At 45.0% G+C, this 24,179-nt stretch overlaps 1 protein-coding gene and 1 non-coding gene across 2 annotated transcripts in view; one reads left to right on the top strand and one right to left on the bottom strand.

Annotated features, from left to right (window-relative positions):
- Positions 1 to 24,179, top strand: part of SUCLG2 (succinate-CoA ligase GDP-forming subunit beta) — a 271,779-nt gene that overhangs the window by 106,360 nt on the left and 141,240 nt on the right. Inside the window, exons 3-4 of the mRNA XM_048490767.1 lie at positions 13,938 to 14,037; positions 14,623 to 14,713. Of these exons, the coding sequence (XP_048346724.1) occupies positions 13,938 to 14,037; positions 14,623 to 14,713 (191 nt within the window). The remainder of the gene's footprint in view (positions 1 to 13,937; positions 14,038 to 14,622; positions 14,714 to 24,179) is intronic.
- Positions 22,978 to 23,049, bottom strand: TRNAS-GGA. The gene has a single exon. It is a non-coding gene; the product is annotated as a tRNA-Ser (tRNA).

Below are 24,179 nucleotides of genomic sequence, written 5' to 3'. Positions count from 1 at the left end.
TCTCCAAATGCATGCTGAAGGCCGTTGTCCGGAATTTATTGGAAATCTTCTGATCTACCACCATTGTGTTTCTGAACTCTGGTTTACCATTGTAACATTGTCCCACGTATTTGGGGATGGGGTGTTCTACAAGACTTCTTGACCAGTTGTGGTCCGGTGTATTCTTCTGCTTTGAGTTGTAGCCAAATACTAGCAGTCTCAAGTTCAGCCTCCAAAAACTGTAACAGATATTGCCTTGTAACTAGAACCAACCAAAAAAAAAATCTTCAGACCTCCTAACCAGTTATTTGCATATATAGACAGACAGACAGACAGACAGACAGACAGACAGACAGACAGACAGACAGACAGACAGACAGACAGACAAGAAGAAGAAGAAAAGAAAAGAAAAGAATGAAAAGGAAAACAATAGACAAAAATATTTTCAGGGCATGATATAGGATGTATTCCAGCCAACTGTACAATTTATTCAAATTGAATATAGGATGTATTCCAGATTTGCTTGGATTAGTTACAGCTGGGTGCAAAACTATACACCTCCAGTGGGCAAGATATGCAGCTATCTATCCTTTACCGAGCTGGTGGATGGGCAAAGGATCCTCCTGCAAATACATTTCCTTTAGCCTGCCTTTTGTCTGCCTGTTTGGGTTTGAATCACAGATGTAGATTCACAAAGCAGTGCTCTGTTTGCTGCATGTGGCATTGCACTCTTTCTTTACCATCTATCTGGCAGTTCCGCGATGCTTGATGAAAGAGTCCAACATAGAGACTGGTTCCTCTCTCCCCTCCCCCTGCCCCAAGCTCCAGGATTCTGCACATAATAACAAAGAGAGACATTTTGAAAGCAGTCCAGGAACACAGGTGTGTTCATATTGTTGCAGCTTAGGGGCAGGAACCGTGCATGTTGTTCTTAATGACTGCTTAACTTCAGTACTGCCTGCTACTTGCGGCCTAAAAAAAGTTGTCCTCCAAGCTGCATTATAATAAATGCCATTATGATAGTCTGAATTTCCAGACACAGCTGAGTAGTCTTTCCCTGCTTATTTGCATTAATAAAACGAAAATGCAAAGTGGAGAAATATATACATTCCCCTGTGTATTTTGCCTTTGCCTGTTTTGTAGTTTGACACAGACTAAGACGAATATTCAGGCATACCTTCAGCGACTCAGCCTTGTAAGGTGTAAAGACTGCCATGTTGAATTTGGTGAAAAGACTATCGAGTCCAGTGTGGTCACCAAGAATGGCTAGCCAGATCAACCTATGAAATTGCTGGGGCTGGGCGGGGAGTCGTTGCTGTGGACTGGAGGACTCCTATCTAGTTCTCCTATGTTGGATTTGCAGAACTGCTCCAAAGCTGGAGTATTATGACAATCTTTGGGCAACCACAGCAACAGTAATTTTTTTTTGGGTGGGGGGGCTAATCTTTAAAGCTTTGAGTATACAAGGTGTGGAGAATTGTAGCATGAAGTTGTGAAGCAATGAAGCATTTATTCCAAATCTAGCTTTTTAGAAAGTGTGTGTGTGTGGGGGGGGTGTGTGTGTGTGTGTCACATTATGGCATCCAGGAATTGTTTAAAGGGGATTAGTTCAGACATACATCATAGCAAAGGGGGAAACTGAAAACGTTTTCCAGACGTTTTCAGTGATTTGCGCAGAAAGGGCCATACAATGGAATCCAGTGATCAGCCAGTGGAAGCTGCTGACAGTCTCTTGTTTTCCCAATTGTCCTATCCCTTCCTGCTGCCTCCCCCCACCCTCTTCCCATCTCTTCTCATCACAGGAATGGTGATTCATATGAAATAATAGCCATGTGAGTCAGAGGCATAGCAAGGGGGGGGAATGCCTGGTGCACTGGTGCGTCCCCCGCCCCAGAATGCCCCCACCCTGGAACACCCCACCCCCACCCCGGAATGCCCTCGCCACACCCCCACAGGGGCGTGCCCCTGGTGCGTTGTGTGCCCCCCCTGCCCCCTTGGAGCTACATCTCTGGTATGAGTCAGTGAAAGAAAAAGAGGAAGATAAATTGATTTTGTCCTTTCTTTTAGTTACCGCAGCCCATTTCCCGGCACACATACTATTTGATGTGGGTCCCAAGTCTGGTTTCCCATGGTTGGGAGGGACTGCTGTGGGGAAGCAGAATGTGGGGGCTATATTGCTGAATCCAACCCATCTTATCGCTAAGGTGCCAAAAAGGTAACCACGTGGTCTGAATATATCTTTGTGGGTGATCTTGCATGGGGGCTATTTAAGATTCCAGTTGTCAAGGTAAGCCTTACATGTTTTATTTACCTTTTAAAAAAAATATTAGTGACAATAACATCATTTGTCAGGATCAAGACACTGGGTAATTTGTCACTATAGGTTTTAATGAAGCTTGTAATTTTGTAATAAATATACAGTATTTTTAAGGAGTACTGGTGTTGAGAACATGAAGATTTATCTGTCTTCAAGTTGCGGAACTAGGCAGGAAAAAAATGTGAGGATCTGGAAACTTCTCATGCTTAAAGGATGGCTGCACATCCGGGGGATGGAATTAAAATGGAACTACAGGGATGGGGGGGACTTTAATTTAAAGGTAAGACTCACACAGATTTTGCGGCTGTGCAGAAAAATTCCACATAATAGGTGGTGCGGCTGAATTCTGGCCGTGGGTGGGAGGCTGCTCTGTGTTCTATAGAGAGGCCTCAGTTTCACACTTCAATTTCACATCTCTGTTTACTTGCTTGCTATTTGTGGGAGTGCTGTCTTTGAAACCAGAGGCTGCTTTGAGAGCCGGCGGCTCTTTTTCTGTTGGAAGGGAGAGAAACCCACATTCTTTCGTAAAGACTAGTGAACACATGAAGCTTCCTTAGATTAAATCAGACCATCAGTCCGTTAAGGGCAGATTGTCTACTCAGACTGGCAACGAGTCTCCAGCATCTCAGACAGAGGTCTTTTCACACCACCTCCTCCCTGATCCAGCAGTGGCGTAGTGGTTGAGAGCAGGTGCACTCTAATCTGGAGAACCCGGTTTGATTCCCCGCTCTTCCACGTGAGCTGTGGAGGCTTATCCGGGGGAATAGATTAGCCTGTGCACTCCCACACACGCCAGCTGGGTGACCTTGGGCTAGTCACAGTTCTTCCAAGCTCTCTCAGCCCCATCTGCCTCATAAAGTGTTTGTTGTGTGGGGGGGAAGGGAAAGGAGATTGTAAGCCTCTTTGAGTCTCTTTACAGGAGAGAAAGGGAGGTATAAATCCAAACACTTCTTCTTTTAATTGGCAATGCCTTGAATTGACCTTGGGACCACTTGCATGCCAAACAAATGCTGTGTCACTAAGCCATGACCCCTTGATAGGCCAGGCTTTCTAACATGGCTATGGGCAGCCCAATCCAGGGGGGCTGGACCCCTCTCTGGAGATATGCCACATTTTTTGTGGTGTATCTCCCTTATCCCCGACGGGGGATTCTCAGAGGGTTTGGGGGGAGGGGCTTTTTTGAGCTTCCCATACTGGGGGAAAGCCCTTAGGAAAGGGTGGGGCGGTGCCGGAGTAGCACTGTTTCCTGCTTAGGACTGGACTGTCGGTTAGCCAGTCATGGCTGCCATGGCTGATCCCACACCTGGGCCTTTGGTTGTGTTGTGTGCTGGATGCAGAATTCATTAGGGAATCTTCCTTCTGCCATATATGCCAATGCAGGAAGGGAATCCATCTGTTAAGTGTTTGTGCATCAGGCTTCTATTAAAGATAAAAGATGGCAGCCCATGGGCGGGACAGGGGCACTGTGACAGAGGTTGATGTCATCAAAAAGAATGAGATTGGTGTAATTGTGCTAAAGTGGCAATCGCCAGAAGTGGCACGGAACGGCGAATTCCAATTGAGCAGTAATTCACAAATATCACATAAAGAGGGGCTGGACAACTATGAGAGGTCTGTATTATTATTTATTTTCCACTTTTATCCAAGGTTCTTAGGATATAGTGCATTCGCACCCCTTCCCATTTTATCTTCGCAACAGCCACGAGATGTATGGTAAGTGACCCACAAGCCCCAAGTCAGTGCCAAAACTGGGAGGAGTTAGGACCCAGGTCTACATAGATTTTATCGAATGCTGTAATCACAATGCCATCCTGCTTCTCTGTATATGAAGCAAGAATCCCTGACAATTAGAAACCTAGAGGCTAAGAGGTCAAGGAGGTACTCGTTGAGTTGAACAGAGATTTTGACTGACCAACAGGAAAGTCATATATGCTTTTGGGAGCCCATGGAATTATCAGCAGGAGATCCAGATCCAGTGCCACCTCCTCAACTTCTGAGGCCAAATGGGTCAGCCCAGTAATACAGCTAAGCCCAGCAAATGTTCAAGGATCTCTTAAGCATGGTAGCATTGGTGAAGGAAATATGAGGATCAGTTTCCAGTGGAAGACTACTGGGGATCCCATGCCCATTGCTTTGAACTTTCTTTAATGATCTACACCAAATAAATATTTGAGAACAGGCTGCTATAATAACAGCTTTAAATCCAGGACAGGCTCAGTCTGGGATCCGGGACCTGTGTGCCTTAAGTGTTGATCCATCTCAGGGGCTTGTTTACGCATTCTTGACTAGTTGATCAGAGAAACCTGACTTTGCCTGTTCTAGATCTTTAACAACAGTTTGAACTTTCCAAATCTGGCAAAGCAAAATCCAAATCTGGCAAAGCTTTTCACTGAATGGAGACATGCAGAATTGCCTGTTAATATATGTGGCAGTAGATAACAGAGGTTATAGGAGCAGGTCCAGGTAAAAAATGGACTAACAATCCTCTCAACATGAGCATGGTTTCATCATCTCGAAGGTGGCAACCTATGTGAACCTGAGACCCCGGAATATTTCAGCCGCACCACCTGAAGAAGATATAAAAAGTCATTTTTAGCTGGGTGACCTTGGGCTAGTCACAGTTCTTCAGAGCTCTCTCAGCCCCACCTACCGCACAGGGTGTTTGTTGTGAGGGGGGAAGAGAAAGGAGTTTGTAAGCCCCTTTGCATCTCCTTGCAGGAGAGAAAGGGGGGGATATAAATCCAACTCTTCTTCTTCTTCTCCTTCTCCTTCATTTGATATGGTGATGTCCTCTGTGAATGTCTTCTTGGTGGCCTGGGACTGACTGTTTTTTGGAAGATAGGTATAAAAATATCTGGGGGTTGTGATCATTTGTGACGGTGTTGTAAAACGAGAGTCATAAGAGATTTCTAAACTTTGATAGTTTGTTTGGCTTATGACAGAAAGATTCTGTGAGAACAGCTAAGTGACGCTGTTTGTGTGAGTTGGCATTTCTTTTTGTAGAGCAAAATGTATCTGTTACTATTCTTGATGTTGCCTCCAAACTCCGTCAGGGTAAATGGAATATTAGAACAATTCACAGGTAGGTAAAATTAGCATCCCGCTTCAGAGCTGTAATCGCTGTTCTCACCCAGCCATATTGTTTCGTGATCAGGAATCCAGTAGTTAAATATACACAGCGGTGGGCTGAAAACAAGCTGCTCGTTTCTGCTGCAGGCGTTTCCAGTGGACCAGAGCAATCATCGTTCCTAAAGCAGGTCCCATTTTTTATTGATTCACAATAAGCTTTCATTATGGGATGGAGGGCTGTTGCAATTTCAAGGTGCAGCACCTCCATTTGTATTCACAACGCTAAAACACAAGGAGATGTATTGTAAAATCTAATACCAAAGGTGTTTTCCCTTGAAAGAATTGCTCTTGATATAGATTCAATTCATTTGCTGTTGTCTCGGGCTGTGTTACAAGACTTTTGAGTTGGGCACAGTACCCCGAGCGCCTCTTTCTCCTAGCCTCCACTGAAGTGAATCTGAACTATGGTTTGCAGGAGGCTCACACACCTGGCAGTTTATATGGATTCTCAGCAGGCCAGGAAGGTAGACTATATTGCAGCTGAGGTGAAGGGAGGGTGGCTTACCTAAAGCCACCTGGTCAGTTTGTGGTAGAGATAAGATGTGAACGTGAGACCTCTTCTATCATAGCATACATTTATTGCTGCTGTGCTACTCCAGTTTCTCTTTGTGGACATTCGTTTTCCATGCATGTGTATGTATATAGTGCATCAAGTCGCAGCCAACTTCTAGAGGAAGTGCTTTCAAGGCAAGTGAGAAACAGATGTGGTTTGCTGTTGCCTTTCCTCTGCAAGGTCTTCCTTGGTGGTCTTCCTTTCAAGTACCGATCCTGCTTAGCTTCCCCGCTCTGATGAGACTGGGCTGTGCCATGCAGCCTTCTATCCCTTCTCCATGCATAATTCACTCAATTTTTAAAAATACACAACGTGTTGTTTTGATGTGATGTTTGCTTTTGTCAAAATTACAAAGTGATGTTGAGGGGGGAACACTTTGGGCAATGCCCTGAGACAGAGATTTGACTGAGACGTTGCAGGCCGACTCCAATTTGTCCATGAAAATAATGAATCTGCTCGGTCCTTAGGTTGGTGCGCTACCTCCCCCATTGCCACCCTCAGCCTGCAGAGCTGGGGGTGAAGTTGAGCTGTCCAAGCTTTTTAACAACCTGAAGAAGAGTTGATTTTCATACCCCCACTTCTCTGTACCGTGAGGAGTCTCAGAGCAGCTTACAATCACTTTCCCTTCTCTCCTTCTCCCCCCACCCCCACCAGCAGGCAGAGAACTGTGACTAGCCCAAAGTAACCCCTCAGTCTACATGCGGAGGAGTGGGGAATCAAACTTGATTCTCCAGATTAGATTGTGCCGTTCATTCGAGGGAGAATCAAACCTGGTTCTCCAAATTAGAGTCGGCTGCTTGTAACCACTGTGCAACCCAGCCAGTTTGATCTTGCCTACAAATCAAAATTCTTTATCCTAAATCAGTTTTTCTAGATTTTACCTACAGGACAAAAGATGGCACCTCATGGATCTCCCTCAGGAAGGAATTCCAAAGCCAGGGCACAATTATTGATAAGGCTTTGACTCCACTTCCTCTCCTGAGGTAACTTTTGAAGGAGGAGCACAGTGTGAAAGGTCTGTAATGAGTAGGAAGCAAGTTCTTGTCCCTCAGATACTCTGGTCCCAGATCGTTTAGGACTTGTAAGACCAAAAACTAGACTGTGTTCCTGGGGGCAATCTGGCAGCTAATGAGATCTCTTGTATACTGGGTGGAGTGATAGCCTCACTTCAGGGAATCCTGATTACCAGTATAACCCCCAGGTCTTAGATTTGTAAGTCAGTGAATACATCTCAAGTATACCCCCACATAAATGTTTTGTCCTGGGTGTTACCGGCTGTGTCCTTGCAGTGGACAGAACACCTACCCCTTCCCCAGCAAGGGCTTGACAGCAAAAGTTCTACCCTCTGATCAACCATCCCTGCTTTCAGCCACACACACCGTTCCCCTGAAAAAAAGGATAAGATAGTTAAGAAAAGACAGCCCTCACACCCAAGACCAGCATCCTAACCATTGGTCCACAAAGGGAGGCTCAAAGGAGGCAACTATGCCAGGCAGTAAGCACTTCACAGTGAGCATGGCTCAGTACGAAGGCCCTGGGATAGTATGGCTGAGGCTACTGGTTCAGTCGCCACATGGGGAGAGGTAAGATGCAGACAAAAAAACTTGGATGATGTTGTGCTGATGTTGTGCCTCCACAAATGGGGGATGGAATGGCCTGGCCCAGAGACTTATCAAATGGGTTGCGACACCACTCCACAACCGTCCTATGCTGTATTAATGACAGCAACTCCCTTGCATGGGTTGCTTGCCAAGCTGCATTTCTTATCAGATGTCAGCAGTGCTGAGGGGGAGTATGAGACCCAGAGACACCACTCCATTCATGACAGACCCCCCCCCCCACACCCAGACCACTCACTAGTCTGTTCTTCATGCCAGCTGCATCCAACAGTGTGCGAAAGAAGTGGGGACCAATATGGGGGGGGGGGGTGTCAGTCTTCACAGTGCCCCTGGACCCCTGTTGTGTTTTGTGATTGAACAAAACAGAAATCCAGTGGTTCCAGAAAAACCAACAACAATGATGACAGCATGGTCACCCTGTAGTCAAAGCCCACCCTTCCAAGACATGTGAAATCACAAATGGAGAAGTTGGGTTAAGGATGGGCATGGAACTTGTCTCATCTGGTCATGGGCAGGGACAAAGTGGTAGAACACCCCAGACTTCATTGAACAGCAAACCAAGAAGATGTTGGTTGAATTGAGTTGCCAGTTCTCTCTGTCCAGTACAGGCATACAACCAGGTGGGCCTGGGTTGGGTTGCCCCCATACACACATGCTGCCAGTCTAGCATTGTTGAGGTGGCCACTGGGTTTATACCTGGAGAACAGGAGAGGCAGGTACAAACTTTTGGGTCAGAGCAGCTGGATCCCCGCTTCTTATCTTCTGTCAGTACATTACTCCCCCTTTGGTTTGAGTTTCTGGAGATTGTGCTAACTGGTTGGGTTCTGATGTGTGAAACATTAGCTACTTAAAGGGGGTTCTCCCTTTTCCACTAGCTGAAAAGTTGGCTGAATCCAACCCTTTGTGGCCTGTTCCTGTGTGTCAGGATGGCCTGACTATTGGGGGATGGGATCTCTGTCCGGTGTGATTCTGCTGTGTGAAAATATTTCCCTGTTGCTCTCTGTCTCCGCTTATCTCTCCCGCTCTTAGTGAAGGCCAAATGCTCTGGCTCTTAGTAGTACCGCTGAGAAACTGCATGGTGGGAGGGGGAAGGGCTGTCTCAGTGCTTTATGATTGAGACATCTCGGCTGAACCAAGCCAGAGGCGTCTCAAACCGTGTACGGAACTTATCTGACCTACAATAAAGAAATCATTTGTTCAGCACAACTGTCTCAATTGTTTGGTTCAAGGAGGTTCTGACACTGTGGACCTTGGAGTCTGTATCTATAAGCGACTGTGCAAATGGAGCACTGATAAGCGACATAGGGGATGTAGCGAGCCAATTTAAAATATCCCGCGTTAAAATAATAATATTGGCCTGAGGCTTTTGTGCTGTCGAGGATTAGTCGGCCCCACATATGTCTAGTAAATCATCTTTTGATTGCACTGGAAAGCAGGAAGAGTTCTCTGCAGCTGGCAGTGCCGTCCCCTTCTTTTAATTTTACAGTGTAATGCTTAATGACTAAATTAGTGACAAAACCAATACACTTTTAACAAGCATCTGACTTATCTTACTAATTTGTTTTTAGTTGGTAGCTGTGAAGCAAACACCCTAATGAATTTCACACTAAGTCTTATCGGCCAATAGATGGGACTGGGAATTGATTGAGAGGCCTTAATTGCAAAGTGAAGTGTTGTTGAGAATGCTACATTATATTACACTGCAGAGTGTCCCGTGGCTGTAAATATTGACATGACACTTTATTCTTCGTGCTTGGCCTTTCAGAGCCCCGCCCCCCCCCACTTTCTCCGTTTACATATATAGATGTACTCCAATGTCTCTTGGAGTGGTGTACAGGATGGCTGAAGCCACTCTGATAGGTGCTAACCAAAGAGATCCATTTTAATGTCATTTTCTGATTATGGGCTTATTTCATATCCATATAAAGCCTGTTAGGCGCTGTGCTTTCTTAGTGGCGTGCTCCCGGGAGTATAGTTAAATCGTATATATACGTCAGGTATAATTAAATTTCCTGGTGTGGAGCACTCTTTCTTAATGTGATCTGGGACTTCAGGCAGGAGACATTCAAAACAAACCAAACAGGAGGAATTGGTTGTTTGTGCTTCGCGAGAAATCGGATCTTTAAATAAAATGGAAACAGCGTGACTGGAGAAGTGGATCAACTTGGCAAATGCTAAACCATTAGTCCTGGTTACTGTAGAATAAGATTTGTCTGGTTTACTTCATTTTCCAAAGCTTGGGCAAATAACTGTGGAATTAAATTACTTTGTGTCACTCTCCCCTCGGGGGCGAGGAACCTGTTTGTAAAGTGTTGCGCTAAGTCGCTGTATTGATTAGAACTTGAGGTCTAACCTTTACATAGTCATGCTTACTTTTCCTTGCTCACTTATTTATGTCTTTCATGTTTGTTCTGTACAGGGTCTTTTTTCCCCTCCACCTCCATGTGCTTTTGGCAGCTTAACTAAGGGAGGAGGGTGGGCGAAGTGGAAGGATGCCCGTTTGTTTGCTGTTGGCAAGTGAAAAGTCATCAGTATGCAGGCTCCGAATTCAACTGACTTGGCCTGAAGAGCCTGTGGCACAAAAGGGTAATGATCGCAGTCATAATTGACAAGCACTTATCAAGGAGCATACAAGGCTTTCATTGTTGGGATGGTTAGCGACTCAAAGCAATCTAATTAAATGCTCGTAGTGTCCATTAACAGTGCCAAAATAGATGTTTTATCACAGCTCGTGGAGGGATGTCTGGATTTTGCTGTTGTCGCCCATAAAGTGATTTATTTTTAAATTCATCTTAATAATTTGGACGCTTAGATGAAGCAGATATATAAACCGGGGGATTTTTTTGGTAGCTGTTGCATTTAAATTTCCTTTTTATCTTCCTTTTGGGCAGCATGAATTACAAAGGGCTAAGAGTCAGAAGGGGTGCATTGGAAGGGACGGCCTGTCTTCTCAGAGAAGAGTTTAATGTCTAAAATACTGTACGTTCACAGTAACATAGATATTTTCAGTCCGTGTCTTGTGCAAACTGTGAAGGAAGTAAAATATGATTTCTTTACCCTTGTGCTTAAAGAAAAGAGATGTCTTTGTGTGATAACAATTCAATGAATCCATCTTATAGTTTTACCCCTTGTATGTATGGAACTTCAAGCACTGAGTTTTACCAGACAATTTAAAAAATCAACATAGAAAGGAGGGACAGATTTCTTTTGTTCAAAGTGCTCCAGGAATTGAGTCCTGCCCTTTAACTTCCATATCCTCTGTATTGTCTTATGTTGCTCTTACTTCCCATGTCGCACTGGAATTATTTTTTGTACATTTTGGGATGTTGCTAATAGTGATAATGCAGTTCACCTCTTTGCCACTACAGGTTGAAAAATGTTCTGTTAACACTGGCCAATTACGGACTGGGGAGCTTACCTCCTCTCTGCTCCACCACAGCATCAGGTGCACACCTGAAGCACTCTAAAGTGAAGACCAAAAGCAGGAGGTGCGCAGCAACTTCCTTGTATGTTAGTACAAGGAAGTTTGCCACGTGCTACTTCTGCTCCCCGCACACGGCAACGTCCTTGTACATCGCAGTATACTGCTCAGTTGCCGGCACACAATAATTGGTCGCTGCGTAATCAGCCATTAGTTTCTGGGAACATCACAGGTAAGAAAGTTCTGCATAAAGATCTATAATAAAAACAAATCAATCCCTTGATGTAGTTCCCATGTCGCCCCTCATTTGGACATAACTTTACAGATACTACCTTGGCACTTATGAGGAGCGACAGCGTGTTTCAGAAGTACACACTTGCCATGTGCTATTCCTGTTTCAGAAGTACACACTTGCCATGTGCAACTTCCCACCTAGCTGTTTTTCCATTCAAAATTGTGCTGTTTAGGGGGCACTTCTTGACTCTTTTCCTAACATTTGTTTTGTCACATCTGAATTACACATCACTAAAACTGCTTTTTCTACCTTATGCTACGAGTAACAACTACTTTCCCCCTTAGTTATTTTAATAACCAAGGGAGATATAAGAATATCAATCCCAGCCCGAAAACCCAACTCTAGAAAAAAAAGTGTAATAATGGAAATTAAATACTGTGATTTCATAATGAAAAGAATATATTTCAAATTTAAACTCATGCAATATCTTCAAGGCAATTCTTAAGATCCCCGTCTCTGTTAGCTACATTAAACATTTCAGTTCATGTGTTGAGTTCCTTGAAAGCCTTTTGTGTCAAGACCTTTTATTCTGCTATGTTGCCATGTCATGTCTCCAGGGGAGGACGTGGCATCTGGATAGTCCTCACTTGTTCTAGATTGCTCATGTTAGGCCTTTGCTATGCAGGAACGTGCAGGCTTCATTTGAAACATCTTTCTCATGCCAGCGCTGGGAATGTTATCTCCAGGTGGCCTTGAGATGGGAAGCAAATTTGGGAATGGGCTAAGTCAGTGGCTCTCAACCTTCCTAATTCCGCGACCCTTTAATACCGCTCCTCATGTTGTGGTGATCCCCAACCCTAACACTTATCCATTTTACAGATGGAGAACACTGATGCAGAGAGTCTTAGGCGACCCCTGTGAAAGGGTCGTTCGACCCCCAGGTTGAGAACCACTGGGGGAAGGGAAGAGCTGTTACCTAGCAGTGGGGTTTAGAAGGGGCACAGCCTTCCTTAACTAGGCAGTTTGGTACCAAACTTTAGCCTTGGCAATGATCTTGTAGTGTAACCTGCTGGACCTACAACCCATAAATCGATTTCATTCTGATCCAAGTCTATTTATTGGGAAGTCTACGGAACACAACACTTTGTACTGTTAGGGGAGCATTACGAATTAAGCTCTTTATATCACATGTGCAAATCCATGGAACTCTTTTTACGAGAACGGGGAAAGGCTTTGGGAGACTGCAAGTATGAGCAGGAATGTTAGGGAGGGCAGGAGTACACTCCATTTTCCCTTTGTTTATTATTTTTCCAGTTGTCTCTTCAGACCACTGAAACCCCGCATGGGATGTGGAAACAGAGCTAAGACTCTGTCATTGATTTTCATACTGAGTTGATGTTGGGTAAGATGGTGCTGATGGGTGCCTCTTTGGTTACAAGTCTGCATTCTTTCTAGTGCCATAAAACTACAGTTGTTAATCTCCTGGCCAGGAACCTCCTGCCCCCAGTGTAAGCTGCCACTCCAAATGACGTTGGGAATAAAATTAAAATGTTGTGTCAATGTGTGTGTGGAGAAATGGCTCCCCCCTCCTTTTCTGTTTCTTTCCTCCTCCCATCAGGTATCATAGTTTTGGAGGACTTTAGAAATTCCAGAGACACATCAGGAGAGGGGAACGCAGGGGGAAACAGAGGCAGAGGCTTCATGTTTAGAAAGGAAGCTGGGAAATCCTGATCTTCCCCAGCGGGCAGTCCTCAAATTATCAGGTGGTGGCAGCGGTTTACCCCGAGAGAAAGCTAGCTCTCCCCAGGAAAAGTTGGCAACTTCGGGGGGCGGGGGGGTTGCAGAGATCGGGATAGGGCCTGCCAGGCAAAGCAAGCCCATTCCGCCACAGTGTGCACTAATATATCATTTCTAGTGAAAACCTGAAAGTGATAGAAACTCTGTGGTTTTACAGTAGTGTTTCCACTGATTCCTAGAGTTATCCAATGTCTCTTCTGGGTTTTCTGCAGAATTGATGTAATGGGACACATGCCATCATGGCCCTTCACCCAAATCTCTACCTCCGAACCTCCTGCCTATCTGGCAACCCTGTATATGATGGTTGACTTCGGTCCATGCTTGGGAACCTCAGGTCACAGAGTCTGTCCAGCTGGACTTCAAATCCTTAAAGAACTTCCTTTTGTCTGCCGTTTAGAAGGACCTGCTGGGTGTAAATGGCATTGGTGCTTTCTTTGTATGCTGACAGCCTAGCAAGGTGGAGATGCTTCCATAGTTCTGACTACTGGTTTGTTCTTCACTACTCAGTACTTGCCTTGAGTTTCCGGCCCCCAGCTCTTCTGGTCTGCTGGCCATGATACTGCTTTTGACCAGGACAAGTCATAAGGCTTGTTCACCCTTTTCATAGTGGTCATGCTTTGTGATTTGTTGATGGTTCATTATAATTTTAAAAAATCACACTTTTGTCTTTGGATCGTCCCCCCTATAGATCAAAAAGGGTGGTTACAACTTAAGTTATTTTGCTTTGCTCATGTATCTGTTGCTTGACCTTTTAAAAAAAAAGAAAACGAGCAGCATACAAAATTATGTGGTACATTTAGCTGTAGTTTAATAAATAATGGTAATATAACATTATGAAAATGATAATATAACATTGTGATCTGGATGTTTCCTCTTTTTTCTTACAGAGGCTGGTGAAATTGTAGTGAAGGCTCAAATTTTGGCTGGTGGAAGAGGAAAGGGTGTTTTCAGCAGTGGACTCCAAGGAGGTGTGCATCTTACTAAAGAGTAAGTCTTCAGATGTGACATTAATAGGGGAGGTCCCATGCAGAAAATCAATAACTTTTAAACAATGTCTGTATATTGATGTGTTTGGGAGGGAAGGCAGTATGATGTCGCCTGATCTCAACAGCTCTTTGTAGCTAACCTGGATAGCTTTAATGGAGGCTTGGATAGATTTATGGAGGAGAAGTCGATTTATGGAGGAGAAGTCGATTTATGGCTACCAGTCTTGATCCTCTTTGATCTGAGATTGCAAATGCACTAACAGACCAGGTGCTCGGGAGCAACAGCAGCAGAAGGCCATTGCTTTCATCTCCTGCATGTGAGCTCCCAAGGGCACCTGGTGGACCACTGCGAGTAGCAGAGAGCTGGACTAGATGGACTCTGGTCTGATCTAGCTGGCTTGTTCTTATGTTCTTAAACAAGGTTTTTTCTTGGCTGGGAGAACACCAAGGAAGGCAAAACATCTCTGCTTCTCACTTGCCTTGAAAGCCCCTTGTTGGGGTTGCTGTAAGTTGGTTATGCATCGACACCACATACAGTTGTATGCATTGATGTGTTTTTCCTCCTTTTCCTTTTTTTCTTCTTTAGGCCTAAAGTGGTAGGAGAGCTTGCTCAACAGATGATTGGATACAATCTCACAACAAAGCAAACCCCAAAGGATGGAGTTAAAGTTAAGAAGGTAAAATAGTTTTGCTTCTTAAAGCTATTGGGCATACTATTATATCTTATTTCCAACATTCCCTGTGAGCTGTGTGGTCATTCAGACCTTATTGGTGCCTCACAGATTGGTCGGCTGCCAGCAGTGGGAGCTCTTTCAGAGCTTCTGCAGGCAGTTCCCCACCACGGTTAAAAGGACCATTGCTTACTATTCAACAAATCTTTATTTATATAAGTTAATTTTCTTTCTTCAGAATTCTTAAAGTATTGTGTACTGTGCATCTGAAGCAGAAAATTGATTTTTGGTCCCTGCCCTTAACTGTTTCTTAAAAATGATTGATCATCGGCCATTGGATGAACCCTTTGGGTCAGTCCAAAAGTCCACAAGTTCCTATTTCCTACAGTGGCCAATCAGATGTCTCTGGGAAGGCCACAAGCAGGCAATAAAGGCAACATCTCCTATTGCTGTTGTCCCACAGGAAGCTAACATTCAGAGGTGCTCTTCCTGGGAACATGGAACACAACTGATATGCTGGCTGTTCACAGATCTGTACGCCTTGAATTTGAGTAATCTTCTTCTAAAATAATTTAACTGTCATTGCATCTTGTTGGGGAAGTCGAACAGTGTATTTCATAAGTTATTTATCCATTACATTAGGGAGTGCGTTCTACTCCCCATCATGTATGTACTATCCACCAGCACCATTGGGTGCCAGCACCTTCTAGTCTTAGATAAAGAAGATTTGCTTTTTACACCCTACTTCTCTCTGCCATAAGGAGTCTCAAAGCAAAGCAAAGCATTTTATTGTCATTGTGCACGCACAATGAAATTTACAGCAGCATTCCTCGATGCACACAATTTCAGACTCATACCCCATCCTCACTTTCCCCTTCCTCCACCTATCCCTACACGGCCCCAAACACATCAACACGAAGCCACGGAGTTCAGCATTGCCACAGCTCTAGAGTAGAAGCTGTCTCTAAGTCACTTTGTCCTAGTTTTGATAGACCTGTATCGTCTGCCGGATGGTAACAGTTCAAAAAGAGAGTGTGCTGGATGAGACGGATCTCTCAGAATATTTTGGGCTTTCTTTAGGCTTTGGGAATTATAGAGTTCTTCCAAGGAGGGGAGAGGGCAGCCGATAATCCTCTGTGCAGTAGTGATCACCCTTTGGAGCGCCTTCCTATCTGCCACTGTGCAACTGGAGAACCATGCACAGATGCAGTAGGTTAAGACACTCTCTGTAGCACAGCGGTAAAAGGACACCAGGAGTTTTCCATTCAGTTGTTGTTTCCTTAAAAGTCTCAGATAGTACAGTCTTTGCTGGGCCTTCTTAACCACCGCGGCAGTCTGTACGCTTATGCCTTCCCTCCCATCACAACCTGCACCTTGTGTGTAGATGGGAATGGGAGAGTTCTGAGAGAAATGTGACTGGGCCAGTGTCACCCAGCAGACCATGTGAAGGAATGGGAAAACAAATCCAGTTCACCAGATTAGAGTCTGGCACTCATGTGAAGGAGTGGGGAATCAAACCCAGTTTTCCAGGTTGCAGCCCATCGCTCTTGACCACTATACCACACTGGCTCTCAGCCAGAGACTAGAAGATTCCCTCTCATTTTCTCTTAGGGTGACTGTTTTTCGGTGCACCATGTTTTTTTTCTACTTCCCTCCTCTTCCCTCCTTAGCTCCGTGGGGACTAGGGGACACGCCTCCTGGCCCTGACCCCCGAGGCATCGCCATGTCCGTGGGGGCATGTCCCCTCGTCTCTGCAGAGCTACAGAGGGAAGAGGAGGTAAGTTTTTTTTAAAGTGTCACACATTCATCTGGAGGTACCTCCACACACCGCAGCAGCTCCTGTGCTGCACACACAGAAGCATGCGAACGGCCCTGACGGTGCACCGCCGCTCTTGAGGCCCGTGTGGAGTGGGCCTGAGTTATTCCCCAAGATCCCATGCCTGAAGGCCTTATCAGGTTTGAAACTATCTCCCAATTCTTTCAGTCTCTTGATGAAATCAACAACTCAACGGTGTAGCTATAGTTCATATGTTCAGAAAGTCCTTTGTGCCTTTTACTTAAATGATTTCAGTTCGTAGAGCTAGGATATATATCTTCCTGAGATCTTGAAGTGCCATTGCTGGTGAAAATGGGGCAGCGCTGGAATTATCGGACCATGGATCTGACTCATTGAACGTTGTCTTCCAAGTTGGACTCCAGCATAGGAGGCTCTCAGTTGTCTGGATTTTTCTTACCAATGGGTAGCAGCTAGGAATATGTGATCACGCTAAAGAAGCATTGTTGGGTATGTGAGTCACTGCAAGGAGATTACATCTTGAAACCTATTTAGAGAGACTTGGCATAATATAAAATGAAATGCTGTGACCACCTAACTAAATTATGCCCAACATGCAATGCAGATAAGAATAAGGTATTCTTCAGAACATTATATCAGAGGCAGCAGCCAATTCAATGAATGATATGCATAGAAAAACGTACTGATTTTAGTTGATCTTCTGTGCACATAATAATTGTACTCAAGATTTTTGTTAGAATGTTTTAAGCACATGAATGCTGTGCCTATCTTTTCTAAATTGTCTAAAATCTCTCCTGATATTATTTAAATTGTCTTCAGTGCATTGACGGAGAAAAGTTGTTCTCTTATGATTGAAATATTGTGCATCCTTTTAGAGACTGGATAAGCTTGGAAATCAGGCTTCTGCTTTGCTTCAAAAATCAATAAGGAATGAAAGGCCTGTTCAAAGTAAATTATTCCATTGAGTGAACACTGAAGTGCCCTTTGGGTGTTCTCCAGACCACATGGAAGCCACATATCCATGAGCTGCTCCTGCGCAACAAAGGTCCTTTCCACATTGGCCATATACAGCATCCCAGGGACGGCAAAAACGCCATCCTTGGGAGACTGTTTGCACAGGACGCGTTGCTGCTTCACAGCAGCGCTATCCTGGCTTTCCCCGGGCGGCGTGAAGCCACCCCTGAAAACCTTGCTCAATGAGCGAGGTTTTCGAAAAACAGCATGTTCCTGCCGGCGCGGTGCAAACTGCACCGCTGAGAAGACGCTGTTTTCCCCATTGGCTCCACTCACCATTTTGTGCAGCGTCCCTCTGGAGGGCTGCAGAGACCCGTCCACACTGCCTCCAATCTCTGGAGGTCGCAGGGCAGCATGGGCGGGTCCCTGCAGTCCTCCAGAGCGACGCTGGATAGGACAGTGAGTTGAGGGGGGCAACCGTATGGAGTGGACGGTGAGTGGAGGGGGGCGACCATACAGAGCCGCCTCTCCGGCTGAGGGGGAAGTGCCGGCCCCCAAGCGTCCGCCGGTGGAAGCTTGGCTCCACGCGTGTGTGGAAAGGGCCTGAGATAATGTTTAAATGACCCAAATGCATTTGTGCGAGCGTGTGTGTGTTTGTTTTAAATAGCGACTAATTTGAGTAGGAAGTGACTGAGAGATGTAAGATCAAGTTAGTGAAATTTGAAGGTAATGGCAAGGTCTTTGTGACCTTGCTAAGCCTTTTGTTTGGGCAGTAAAGATGAAAACATCTCAAGATGTTGGTGGATCAAGAGATAACTATGAGCTGCAAAGAGGCCAAATACAATCCTTGGAATGTGTCAGTTGAAGAATTTATAGCACTGATGGGAAAGTTTTGCTGCCCTAGCAATGTCACATCTGGAAAAGTGTGGTGAAAGGAGGATGAATTCCAACTGGAATAGATATAAATAACTGCTTCAAAAGAGAATTTATCTCAGGAGTACATCATAAAAAAACTCTATATCTGAGAGAAGCTCTAGTAGCATTCTACAAATAGGATAATTCTAGCCAGTATTGTTATGGGTTTCCAGATCTATGGGATGAGATGGCTCAATGAATGGAATCAAGACATCTCTTTTGTCCCTGTGATGGACTTCATCAATAAATAAAGTTTGGAAGTGCAGCCAAAAGCAGTGGGCAATCACAAACAGTGCAAGGGTGTAAAAGAACTTCCTGTGCTCTGATTGGTGGAGCCACCATCTGATTAATAGAGGCAGGAGGTATCCTGTGTGTGAAAATCTACCCTGTGAAGTTCCTTAGCTGTGTGTGAAAATCTACCCTGTGAAGATTTGAGTCAGAGAGTGAATCTGATCTGAAACATGGTGTGTGTCAGTGTATTCTGAGAGCAGAAATACATGGACAAAAAAACTGAAGGTTTATTTATTATTCAAGGTAGAGGTGAAACAGTGAGACTTTCCACAGTGACCATAAATGAATGGTGAGGGGAATCAATCTTCTGGGAGACAGAAGGATTTCTAATAAGACAGTTGGGAAGCGAATTATTCTCAAAGGAGGGCCATTTCCGCACAGAGGCGGAAGCGGCTAGGTCGGCGCATTTCGCGCCGACCCGACGACGCTGGGACCGTCCGCATGGATGGTCCTGGAAAGAGCCGGACGCCATGCGCATTAATACAGAGCGCTACATGCCCGTCTGCCGACCAGTGTAGCCGGGTATCTATTGAAGTTCGGTAGACGCCTCCTCGAGGCCTGGGAACACGCCCCCTGGCCCTGCGCGCCTGCTCCAGCGGCGCAGGGCGGGGGGGCGTGTCCCCAGGCCTCGGCGACGCGCCGGAGGCCCGGGGACAAGGTAAGTGCCGGGAGGGAGTGTGGGGGGGGGGCGTCTTGAAGCCGCTGCCGTTCGCTCGGCAGCGGCTTCAAGGCGGCATTTCCCCAACAAGTACGCTTCTAAACGCACTGGGGAAATGCCGGCTTCGCGGCGGTCGGGCGGCGCGAGGGTGGCGCGGCTGCGATGCAGCTGTGCCCCCTGTGCGAATGGCGGTCTGGGGACGGCGTTTTTGCCGTCCCCAGGCCGCCATATTCCGCCCGTGCGGAAACGGCCGAGGATTCCCTGTCTGGTGTATTATCAATTTGCTTACCTCACAAAAGAGATTTCTGAAGAGTGGTTGTCTAACAGTGGAAAGGCTGTGTGTATATTGCTAGAACCCAGAGTCTTTTTGAATTCATAAGTTAGTAACAATTAGGAGTAACTCAAGAGAAAACTGCACCTTCATAAGAAATATAACGTCTAAGAAACTGAGCAGCCTAGAAAGCTTGCTAAAATTCTGTACCTGTGACAGAAACCTAAGATTGTACATAGCTTACCCCTGCCTGATTTCCATCTGCTGATTTTCTTCATAATTCCAACTTCCTTTGTTCAATAATTTTTCCTTTTAATATGTCTGAACCTGCCTCACTTCTCCAGTGCCATTTTTAAGGGGATTGGTTTGAAAAAAATGAAAGACCTTTTCCCTTATAGTGGGGAAATGTTAGAACTGTAGCCTGAAACCATCACATACTACCAGAAAGACTACCCAAAAATACAAAAGGCAGGAAAATCTGCTCCACGGTGATAAAAAACTGTAGAGTGGCAAGGAGGGTTACCAGAATCCCATTATCAGAAGACAGAGAGAACGTGTTCCCCTTTCTGTTTGTAGTGTAATAGTCCAATCAGCTGCCCACCAACTTTGATTTCAAAGTCAAATGGATACATCCATGATGAACAGTTCCTCTTTACATCATTCTCCTGAAGAAGACTTAAATTCTCAGTATATTTCTCATGATTCCCATGATTCTTCCCTTCTCTGAGTTATCCAAGGATACCTGATTAGAGCACCTAATGACTACTCAGTTCAAACACACATGGGTGTACCAGGTGCTACAAACTAAGACACAGTCCTGTGCTGGTCCCGCGTAGTAAATTTGGAGCCGTGAAGTTCTCAGAGAACAATGCTGGATATTATGAACTTACTATGAAGTGAGAATTATTAGAAGGGAAAGAAAATGTAGGGAATGCTATATTCCACGTACACAGAGTTTCACAAAGCTATCCCGCCCTCATCCCATATCCCCAAAGAATCCTGAGGATTTTGGCTTTGCATAAATGAAATCTCACATAGAAGATTATCAGCAGCCCCATGAAACTACAATTCCCAGCATTCAAGGTGGAAGGGAATTGAACATCATGGTTAAGTCCATAGTAGAGATATGTTCTTATCAACAAACGAGTGTTGGAACATAGACTCCCTTTTCCCTAGGCTAATATATAAAATATTGGTGCAAGATGAATCTGTCTTAAATAAACAGAGCTCCCTCGGCTCTTTCAGAAGCTGGCAACTGTTTTATAGGTTTACATAAAATTCTCTGAAGGCATCATTTGAAGGACTTGCTTATCTGCGAAGACAGTTTCTCCTTATCAGAACTTGCTGTTGTCCCTTTTCTCTGAACAGTAAAAGAATTAACCTTATTAATATTTGAATTAAGGACCTTACACTTTACTTTAACGGTGGAAGTTTCGGTAATTTAACCGGGGCCTTCATTGTACTAAGGTTTTGCCAATTCTTTCATGTAAGAAAATTCATAGCCCATCTTGAAGGCTTGAGGCAATTAGAAAGGTAGCATGATATAAAATTGACAGCCTTTGTATCCTTTCAGATGGCAAACAGCTAAACAGTTGGGCTTAAAATGCTTCCAAACAGTTCTAAAACTGGCTGTTGTGGGTTTTCTGAGCTATTTGATCGTGGCCTTGTAGTTTTCTGCTCTTAACATTTTGCCCTCCTCTATGGCTGATGTCTTCAGAGTCCCCGGTTCAGTCCCAGGCATCTCCAGTTAAAAGAGCCAGGCAGTAGTTGATGTGAAAACCTCTGCCTGAGACCCTGAACAGCCACTGCCAGTCTGAATAGACTGTAAGTGATGGCCCCAAAGACCGAAGTGGGTCAAAGGTCTGGTTCAGTATAAGGCAGCTTCATATATATGTCTAAATCTATATTGTTAAGGTTCCGGGGGGGGGGGGGGCACTGTTCTTCAGGGTAGAAAAGCATTTAGATGAGGACACCATGGCCCCTTCCGCACACGCAAAATAATGCGTTTTCAAACCACTTTCACAACTGTTTGCAAGTGGATTTTGCTATTCCGCACAGCTTCAAAGAGCACTGAAAGCAGTTTGAAAGTGCATTATTGTGCATGTGCGGAATGAGCCTATGTTTGTCTTGTTCCCAAGTGGTCCGTTTCCCCAGACTTTGTGCTTTTCGGAGTAGAATTGCCTAACATTCCACTACACTGTGACACACTGGACAGATTGCAGGGTCAAATAATGACCAGCGTAGAGACAAATGCACACAAGCAGTTACACACACAGCCTGCTTCGGAAGGCACTGTTCTGGCACTTTTCCGCAGGCAGTTGGGCCATGCAGTCGGCTCCGAGGTGCATTGCCACATTACGGCCCTATCTTTCTTGTCTGAGTGTGCTAATTGTAAAGAGGTGGGGGTCCCAAGCCGTTCCTTTGATCTTCAGTCACCTCAGGAAAAAAGACATATTTTGCAGTGGTTGACTGCAGATGTGGAAGTTCATTTATCTGCCAGCTTGCTAGCACAATTTGGAAAGGAATTGGTGTAGTTGTCTCTCTACAAAGAACACATGGGTGTTTGGCGTATGTTCCCGAGTTGCAGAAACTCTGTTTTAAATGCTGAAGTTCATAAAATATTGCTATTTTTGCAAAATGACTTTTGCAAAATGACTTGAAGCATCTTCCTCTTGTCCTGTGGCAAAAGTTCAAAGCAAGAGAAAAACAGAGCAGGCAAAATCTTCCAAAGACAAGGGAACGCAGCTGCTCCTCTTCCAACCCAGTCATGACTTAACCCATTTTAAATTTCAAGTCTTATTTGAGCTCTGGTGGGATTCTTGTGGCCTTTTTAGCAACTCGGCGATCCCAATCACTTCCATTTGATCATAAGCGTAGGCTGAAGTGTTCCTTTCTTGGCTTGCGGCAAAAGAAGGTCGCTGTTGGAACTCGTTCAGTCCCAGGAAAAGAGGAACTAGTGCAAAATGGACACAGTGGGTAACAGACTTCTCTCTGTGATACACCTCTCAAGATGCCAGCCACAGATGCAGGTGAAACATTAGGAATAAGATCTACCAGACCACGGCCACACAGCCCAGAAAGCCCACAACAACCAGTAGTGCAAAATGTTTGATCAGCTCTTGGCTCCCCTTGGGGCTGCTGTGACTCATGGTATTTTAAACAGCATTGGGTAAGGAAGGAGCCCAGTTTGGGCCTATGTGGCCCTGAACACACAATGAGGAAAAGCACAACTGCAAAGAGCAAAGAGCAAATTTTCACATGAAACCATCTAACACTGAATCAGGCCATTGGTCCATCAAGTCCAGTATTGTCTGCTCAAACTGGCAGGAGATGATCAGGGTCTTAGGTGGAGGTTTTTCCCATCACTTCCTGCCTGGTCCTTTAACTACAGATACCAGGGATCGAACCTGGGGCCTTCTGAATTCCAATCAGATGCTCTACCACTGAGCTTCACCCCCTCTCCAACTGACTATATTCTAGACCAGTGGTGGCAAACCTTTGGCACTCCAGATGTTATGGACTACGATTCCCAACAGCCCCTGCCAGCATGGTCAATTGGCCATTCTGGCAGGGGCTGATGGGAATTGTAGTCCATAACATCTGGAGTGCCAAAGGTTCGCCACCACGGTTCTAGACTGTCTTTCAGGACAAGGAACTAAACCACAATGTATGTATCAGTAAACAATAACCCATACAAAAAATAAAATGCAAGTATTTTAGCTGTATATTTCAATCGTATCCATAGATATTAACTTATGTTCAACCTATGTAATTTCAGGTTTTGTATGGTTTATTGTTTACTGGTACATATGTGATTTATAGCGGATTAGTTCTTTGTGTACCACCTTGACGTTTTGATTGAGTGTTGTCGGGACAGGGAGGCATCACTTCTGTTTGGAAGACAGTTCCAGAAGGCGGAACTGGCAACTCTAGCTCTTTTTCTTGCACTGTGGGATTGTTCAGGGCTCTATTTTGTTCCCGGTGTTTTTTGACATCTTCATGAAACTGCGCATGAAGTCTTAAGGGTATTTGGAATTGAAGCACCATCAATGTGCTGATAATAATCCATTCTGTTCTGTTTCATCTAACTCAAATAGGGCAATGGGTAAATCTAGACGGGGTTAAAATTAAAATTCAGTTTGCTCTAGAACAGGGCTCTCCAGATGTTCAGGAACTACAATTCCCATCAGCCTCTGTCACCATGCTGGTAGGGGCTGATGGGAATTGTAGTTCCTGAACATCTGGAGAGCCGCAGGTTCCCTACCCCTGCTCTAGAAACAAGATTACTTAAATTAAAATTCAGTTTGCTCTAGAAACAAGATTACTTGCCTCCTGATGGGATGGCAGTGCCCTTAGGTGAGCAGGTGCACAACTTGGGGGTGGGGTGGGATGCTTTTAGATACAGCTTTATCTTTGGATGCCCAAATAGCCTGGGTGGCTTAATGTTACTTGTTCAGCTTTGGTTGGTGTGCCAGCTCAAGGCTGTAACCAGTGCAGAGCCTAGACGGTGGTAAACCTTTGGCACTCCAGATGTTATGGACTACAGTTTCCATCAGCCCCTGCCAGCATGGCCAATTGACCATGCTGG

Source organism: Sphaerodactylus townsendi, linkage group LG03, assembly GCF_021028975.2.
Source record: "Sphaerodactylus townsendi isolate TG3544 linkage group LG03, MPM_Stown_v2.3, whole genome shotgun sequence".
In the NCBI taxonomy this organism is placed as follows: Eukaryota; Metazoa; Chordata; class Lepidosauria; order Squamata; family Sphaerodactylidae; genus Sphaerodactylus; species Sphaerodactylus townsendi.
Note: the sequence above shows the minus strand (reverse complement) of the source record. Positions and strands in the feature narration are given on the sequence as shown.